The 8,332-nt window shown below is 48.1% G+C and overlaps 1 protein-coding gene across 1 annotated transcript; it reads right to left on the bottom strand.

Annotated features, from left to right (window-relative positions):
* Nucleotides 1-4,776: 4,776 nt before the first annotated feature.
* LOC119310260 (probable E3 ubiquitin-protein ligase RNF217) lies at nucleotides 4,777-6,232 on the bottom strand. Its single transcript, XM_037586064.1, has 2 exons — nucleotides 5,620-6,232; nucleotides 4,777-5,245 (listed from the first exon to the last, which is right to left on the bottom strand). The coding sequence occupies exons 1-2, from the start codon at nucleotides 6,230-6,232 to the stop codon at nucleotides 5,127-5,129; spliced, it is 732 nt and encodes a 243-aa protein (XP_037441961.1). The 3' UTR covers nucleotides 4,777-5,126.
* Nucleotides 6,233-8,332: the final 2,100 nt, after the last annotated feature.

Raw genomic sequence — 8,332 nt, 5'->3', positions numbered from 1 at the left:
CCGCCCCCCTCTAGGGTTTCCCCTAGAGGGCCGGCCCCCTTGCCCTTCTCCTCCTATATATAGAGGGGTGAGGGGAGGGCTGCTGGACACAACTCAAGGCGCAGCCCCTCCCCTCCCCAACACCTCTCCTCCTCCGTACGTGCTTGGCGAAGCCCTGTCGGAGTACTGCTGCACCAACTACACCACGCCGTCGTGCTGCCGTTGGAGCTGCCTTCCTCAACCTCTCGTTCCTCCTTGCTGGATCAAGACGGAGGAGACGCCGTCCGTCCCGTACGTGTGTTGAACGCGGAGGTGCTGTCCGTTCAGCACTTGGTCATCGTTGATCCGAATCACGACGAGTACGACTCCATCATCACCATCCCCTTGAACGCTTCCGCACTCGATCTACAAGTGGTATGTAGATGCAAGCTCACTCCCTTGACTCGTTGCTTAGATGAACTCATAGATGGATCTTGGTGAAACCGTAGGAAAAATTTTAATTTTCTGCAACGTTCCCCAACAACGTGTACGTGCCGGAGCTGGACGTTAAGCAGGAGGTGAAGGAGGAGCCAACGGGGGAGCGTGTGTCGGTGTCAAAACCGGCGGATCTCGGGTAGGGGGTCCCGAACTGTGCGTCTAAGGCTAATGATAACAGGAGGCGGGGGACACAATGTAGGTAATACCCTACTTCCTGCTTGATTGATCTTGATGATATGAGTATTACAAGAATTGATCTACCACGAGATCGTAGAGGCTAAACCCTAGAAGCTAGCCTATGATTATGATTGTTCTTGTCCTACGGACTAAACCCTCCGGTTTATATAGAAACTGGAGGGGGCTAGGGTTACACAGAATCGGTTACAGAGAAGGAAATCTACATATTCGAATTGCCAAGCTTGCCTTCCACGCAAAGGAGAGTCCCACCCGGACACGAGATGAAGTCTTCAATCTTGTATCTTCATAGTCCAACAGTCCAACACAAATACATAGTCCGGCTGTCCGAGGACCCCGTAATCCAGGACTCCCTCAGCGTGCATGGGCGCCGTAGTCACCACCTCTATCACCGCCGCAGCTTGTATAGAACGTGCCCAGCCCATCCTGGGGGCCACCGCCCCACCTCTGGACGCCCCCACCCTACATCGGCTTGACCAACAACGACGAGGATGGTGGCGCCTGAAGACGGTAGTTGCGCTGGCATTGGCATTGGCAGCGACGACTTCTGCGGCGTGCAGGGGGCGCATTATATTCTTTATATTCTTTTAACTGCATCTTATGTATTGTGCATGGGCCGTGACGATCAGTGGGCTGTTTAATTAAGTTTTTTATGTTTTAAGCTATTCTACACTGTTTTTTTTTTTGAGTTTTCCATGCTTTTTTATGTTTCTTTTAAATTCTAGCACGGACAAGTTGGGGACGTGGCGACGTGTTGGGTGCCTCGACACTAGACCGGCGCAAAACGGACATGGGCGTCCATTTTGCCACCCCAAACGAATCAAATCCAGACCAAACGGACTTCCGCTTGGGGTCACGCGTTGGAGTTGGCCTCAGTGCGATTCCAATGGGTGCATATGGTGGACGATGTTTTCAGGTAGCTGCTCGAAAGACACGAGCTGAGCCATGAAAAAAGAGAATTCTTCTTGACACCGCCCATTCCTAGCTAGTAGCATCGTCCAAGAATAATCTATGCTATTAGATACTTCAAAGGCAGGAATAGAGCTCAAAATATGTTTGTTCTTGCTCTTCTTGTGGCTTGTTTAGCAGTGTAGGAGACATGGCGTGGATTAAAAAGGCAACAGAGGGATGAAACAGAGTAAGAAAAAAGAGAGGAAGAAAGAGTATCATGCACATGGATAAATAGATGCTGTGGAGCTTCATATATATCAGGGCATGGTGTACCTACAAATAGCGAATATTGTATCTCAACTGCCGCGCTCCTGTCTTTGCATCACTGATGCAATTAACTACTGCATTACCTAGGGAGTACAGTAAAGTACTACAAACAAGTGTCTTTTTCTCGAAAAAGTCCTAGAAACAAGTGTCTCTGCCCGTTGGTCCATGATATTGATTTTTACTCAGTGAGAGGAGCCAACTTACTAGTCAAATGACAAATTTATCCGGTTCGTACTGGCCTCCACTTCATGCACGTCAGCATCTGGCTCCAGTTATTGCATCTCTCTGAGCTTCTTTATACGGTACACAAATACATTATGGTACATGTAAGCCTCGTGGACACCTTGTATATATACATACACACTTTTGACACCCTTGGGATGAGCCCTCGATTAATCGAGCAAAGATATATGACAACCCCACAACCAAACAGATGACACATACACATCACACATGTACCTAGCTAGGAATGAGTGGTACCAGGAAAACCCATGGCAGCATCCTGCGAGGATCTAGTTACTGTTGTTTACAGTGTGTTGATCCATGTTTCGTATCTCCTTGGTCTACATCCTGAGATAACAGGCAATGAACTTGACATAGGAAGAGGCTGACATAGGACGAGGCCATGCATTTTTCCAAGAGCCAGGCGAAGAAATATGGAGCAGGATTGGGATGAAGCACTGGTGACACCAAATTGTATTAATAGCCAACTTTTTCCTAATGTGATGGTAACTATTTGAATGTTCAGTCGCATGGCAAGCATTGACCAGAAGTTGAATGATCCCTTGCTTCCATAATTTGAATGTTCATTCGAGTGGTAAACATGGACCAAAAACACATATATCTAGGATAATAAAAGAGTGGATAGATTGGAGGACTGTATGAATGGAGTTATGGCGAGGAGCAGTTTAGGGAGCATTTGGATCGCTTGCCTGTTTACCTCGCAAGGCTAGCCTTGCCGATGGAGGCGAGCCACATCGGCTCGCTGCCTCAACTGAAGAAAAAAGCTGGAAACCGCTGGTAACAAGGCAATCTTGCCCAGGAACTGAATCCTACGCTTCCTTGCTGGACCAGGCTAAGCAAGGGCTTGCCCGATAACCATACGCTTTCTAAATTTCTGATTTATAATTCATCATTTAATGTATTGCTTTATGAACCTAAAAGCAATTCCACTGCGGCATGGTACCATGTGTGTGACTAAAATGAATGATTGAGGATTTGATTGAGTGATTCTGCACAGCATGGACATTTTCACCCAAGGTGAAGTTAATTTATTACCAAAACAATAATATTAGAAGGTTCCTCATATAATATTATATTTGTAAAATAGAACGACTCATCATGGATCCTGGCTAGCTAGAACCATGTCATTCATATGTTCAAGTACATAGTCATGAATATGAATCTCATTTTCTCCACCATGCATTTCCTCAACATTCAAGGTGCAGAATTTTCTGAATTAACATGTGCCATTTAAGTGCATCATTCTGCAAGGATTTCCTGAATCCTTCTATATGCTCATCATAAAGCCTTTTTCAAGTCATAGTCGCCTTTTCGCAATCTTTTGCACCTACACTCTTAAATAAACATACCACTCTCAAGACTCTTTCTTACTCTCTCGTGTCACACAAGCTTGATCCTTTCGTCCAGAGTGCAGCATTGCTTTAGTTATATCCATGCAGACGTGAAAGCTTATGTTGCTTCACTTCCCTCAAATGAGCGACATCAGGAAGCATGTTAACCGTTTGAGAGGATTGTGCAGTCCAAGATAATAATGTCCAAGAGGGGAGTGGGGCAGTAAATACACTAGTACAGAATGACCCAACTATAACGACACATCTCTACTGAGTATGAAACCGCCTTAGGTACCACTTTTTTCATACTTCTTGGGTAGAAAAGATCCTAGAGATAGGTTACACTAGAACAATCACATATGATGTGTACCAGAAGATATATGAAGCATGGTGGTTCCTTTGCACCAAAATGGGCCTCCATATCTAATGGTTTGTGCTAGCTATGACCGCATGCATTACACCATATTGGGTGATTAGATTGTGGTACGCCAATCATCTCAAGTGGATGGTTTAGTTTCCGAAATGCCATCACACAAACCTAACTGCATGTGCAATTCAATCGCATGCCCTCTCGCCTCCCGCTCTAGAGAATGTGGCACTAAGCATAGGTAGTAATGTAGGTTAGAAGGCAAAGAGGCTATGCTCATTAATAAGCTTAACTAATGAATTTCAGAGATCACTCCCCTTGTGAGAATTTAATGCCATATAGTGTTGTTTCATTCATCTTCCAAACTATTACCCCATTAGACTTTCTGGGATTGTTGCTCATCTCCATCTCCATGGCCCCATCCCCACCATCTTCTCACTCCTCACAAGATGTTGAGCACGTGTGGCTCATGCCATGCCATGGTTGCGGTTGTTTGCTGATAATTTTACTATCCTACCGTGGATATAATTCTGGCATCAGATTCTACAAGTGTCGTGTAATATCCATGGATCACTTGTTGCTTCATCCTCATTTCCATTCTGAAACATAGTGCAAAGTACCACCACCACATATGGGGCAAATTAACAATCATGCATATATGCTTGCCATTAATTAATTATACGATTGCCAAACATGGCCATGGCACGGCTATAGATCACCAGCCGACCACGCAGAAGCTTGACAAAGATGTTACATGTGAACCATAGAGAGGACGGAGAAATCCCTGGGAGAGAAAGAGCAGGTCAAACAAGCTATGGCGCTTGTTGAACTGCAATAGCGCCGTGGCATCGATCGCTGCTGTAGCGCTCCCACACTAGTGTGATCAATACAAATGATCATTTCTTTGAATACTTTCGGGGCACAAATCTAACAAAATATGCGTTAGATATGATGGGTTGTGGCAATTTCACACTATGCTGAAGAACAATGTTTACTATATCAACAAAAGTTTCAGAATTGCATGTAGCAAAAACATTAAGTGTTTCAATCTCTCTAGCACGTACGTACCATATAATACTTCAAAATATTTCTCTAACCAGCCTGAATTTCATAACACCATGGCATGTGACACATACTCCCTCCGTTCCTAAATATTTGTCTTTCTAGATATTTCAAATGACTACTACATACGGATGTATGTAGACATATTTTAGAGTGCAGATTCACTCATTTTGCTTCGTATGTAGTCATTTGTTGAAATGCCTAGAAAGACAAGTATTTAGGAACGGAGGGAGTATATCATAATGGTCACATGCTCACATGTCAACGAGATCATCTTCATCCTCACTCTCATCATGCTCCTCGTCATCACAAGAACACCCAGCAGACCTCCACTTAGCGCCACATCCATAGCAGAACTGAAAGTCACACCTGTACAATTTTGCAACCATCAATTCTTTAGCCATCATGACTTTCATGCAACAACGCTAACAACCTGTACCACTAAACAATTACTCCACAAAGAAAGCTTCTCTGGTTTGAGGTTAACAAAAAGTATCTACACAAAATAACTCAAAAAAGCCATGCATCGTCTCGCTCAGTTTTTTTTTTAAATATATATCTTCATCCCAACAGGGCCTGTCATCCCTATCCCTGCATTGATCTGTTAACAAGCTCTCGATTTTACGGTACCCAATTATTTTTTAGCTGTTCCGTGTAAATTTCATTGAACCTGGACAAATTTTGGTTGCAATTCTGAACCCCGCATGCAGTCACCCGGGAGAGAAAGAAGCGCAATATTTACCTGCAGATAAATGTGCAGGCAGCCATCCCGTTTTGCCACGAAGAAGTCGCACTTGGGGCACCGCCTCCACTTCTTCTCTCTGGCCATCTCCATCAGCATCAGGTCCTCCCTGCTCCTGTCCCCTCTCTTGTACGCGGCGCAGTCGACGTCCGCGTGCCACGGCACGGCACACTGGGCGCAGAACAGCCGCCGGCACACCTGGCACTCCGACTGCGTCACGGGCTTCCCACCCTCACCCTCCTCGTCGTCCTCCTCCTCGTCCTCGTCGTCGGCCACCATCATCTCCGAGCAGTCGGGGAAGGGGCAGTAGGTCCTGCGCGCGCCGACGAACATAGACTCGCACAGCGCGGCGCACCACCGCTCAAACACGTCGGCCGGGAGCGCGGCGCGGCACAGCTCCGGGTCGAGCTTGCCGCCGCAGGACGCGTAAAGGCACCGCACGGCGGCGGCGGCGCCGGGGCCGGACTCGAGCCTGGCGCGGACGTGGCCCGTGATGCACGCCCCGCAGAAGGCGTGCGCGCAGGCGCTGCCGCCGCGGTGGAAGTCCGACGGCGCCGTCGGCTCCGCGCAGATGCTGCAGCAAGGGTGCTGCGCCTTGTTGCCCGCGGTCTTCGCCATTGGATAGCGGTGCGAAGATTTTGATGCGTCGGCGTTGCTGACGGCTAATGCTAGGCCGCCTCGATCGCTCCGATACTTCTTAGGTTTTGTTGGGATTTGATCGTTTTGAAGCGCTTCCTTCCGGAAATTCAGGAGCTTACCAGTTACCCTTTTTTTTAGAATGGCTTACCAGTTATACCTGCTCCTCGAATCTGGACCGACTGTTTCTTTTTTCTTTTTTTTCTTTTTTTTTGAGAAAAATCTGGACCGACTAGTGCAAATGCGATTCGTAACTCGGCTCGTTGGGTAGTTTTGTTTCTCCACGAAGAACTCGGCTCGTTGGGAAGTCGCACATGGCTTTGCTACACTTACGTAATCTTTTCCTTTACGAAACCGTCGTGGCATCTGATGATTTGTTAGTTGGAAATCAGGAGGGCGGGGCCCACAGTTAGAATAGGGGGCGGAGGGATTAGTGGAAGGTTTACGTAACAGTCCCGTAATTGTACGTAAGTGTAGAATTATTGGACTTTAAAATGCCCAAAGCGTCGCTTCGGTCACCTTCGAAACTACTCCATCAGCGCACAAAAAAAAACTCCATCAGCGTCCCTCCTATCCCTGCCCTGCCGCTCTCAGACAAGTAAATTGCAAAAAACTACCACAATTCAGGACCCTAATTCACAAAATCATCACCATTCAGTTTTTTTTCAAAAACCCACCAACATTTTGCTGATACTTTTCAAAAAACGTTGATCACTTGGATAAGAGTAAATTGCTGAAAGCCACCACATTTGTGACTAGGATATTGCAAAACTACCGCTTTTGCCAAAAATCATAAAAAATCACCAACTCTGAGGCAAGTGAGTAACAGATTGCACTAAACGAGCTGCAAGCCGCAACTAATAGGAAAACTTACAGGGTTGGCCCACCTGTCGGGTCCACTTGGCATATCTACATGGACAATACGTTGATGTGGCCAAGGGTCCCACATGGCAGCCCCATGCCTCTTACATCTATCTTCCCCTCCCTCTCTCTCCCCGTTAACTCTGGCCCTGCCCTAACAGCGACAGCCTCGACTCCTGGTTCCCGGCGAGGTAGGCATGCGAGGTCAATGGCGAACAATGCCACTTCAGCTCCGGTGAGTGCGCCTCCTGTCGAGGTAGCCATGCCGGGGGCGCACAAGCCCGGCGAGCCGTGCCCGGAGCCCGAGCTGGCGAGCAGCGCCGCTCCATCTCCGGCGATTGTCCCTCCCGTCGAGGTAGCCATGCCGGCGGCGCACGTGCCTGGAGCCCGAGCTGCCTGAGGCAGTCCTACCGTGACGTGGCCCAATCTGGTTACAGCCGCCGGGATCCGCCGTCGAGATCCGGGGTGGTTTCGATGCCCACGTTTACGATGCACGCACGCACGGGGTGGTTTCGATGCCCGCGGCCGAGATCCGGTTATAGCCGCAGGGATCCATCGTCGGGCCCTCACGGCGGCTCCTCCCTTTCCTCCAGCCGCCTCCCATCAACGTGCTCGCCCCAGCGGGAGAAGGCCGGGTTGGCTGCCCGTGTCCCAGCGCGAGAAGGCTGGGCCGAGTGCGCGTGCCCCAGCAGGAGCACCACGGCCATGGCCGCACTTGAGATGCACCACCGCAACCCGCCGCTTCCGTTGGAGCTCCATGGCCGCACCTGAGGAGGACGGGGAAGGAGAAGAGGATGGGGAAGAAGAAGAGAGGGAAAAGGAGGTGGGTGGATGACATGTGGGACCCACGTTCCACGTCAGCAAAGTGTACACATAGACATGCCAGGTTGGACCGATAAGTGGGTCCCACCAGTCAGTTTTGCTGTTTGTGCGAGATAATCTGTGAATTGGTGTGATCTGTTACTCACTTGCCTTATAGTTGGTGGTTTTTTGTGATTTTTGGCAAAAGCGGTAGTTTTGCAGTATCCTAGCCACAAATGTGGTGGCTTTCAGCAATTTACTCCTTAGATAAACACTTGCTGACTCTAAACTGACATACAAGCCCCACTATAAGCAATGACGTGGCAACCAAAACTGACAACGTTTGACTACAAATTAGTTGACCGTTAAAATAGACATGGGCCCACATGTCAGTGTGATCTTTTTCTCCTTAAAAAAACA

The sequence above is a fragment of the Triticum dicoccoides genome, chromosome 5B (assembly GCF_002162155.2).
Source record: "Triticum dicoccoides isolate Atlit2015 ecotype Zavitan chromosome 5B, WEW_v2.0, whole genome shotgun sequence".
Classification (NCBI taxonomy): Eukaryota; Viridiplantae; Streptophyta; class Magnoliopsida; order Poales; family Poaceae; genus Triticum; species Triticum dicoccoides.
Note: the sequence above shows the minus strand (reverse complement) of the source record. Positions and strands in the feature narration are given on the sequence as shown.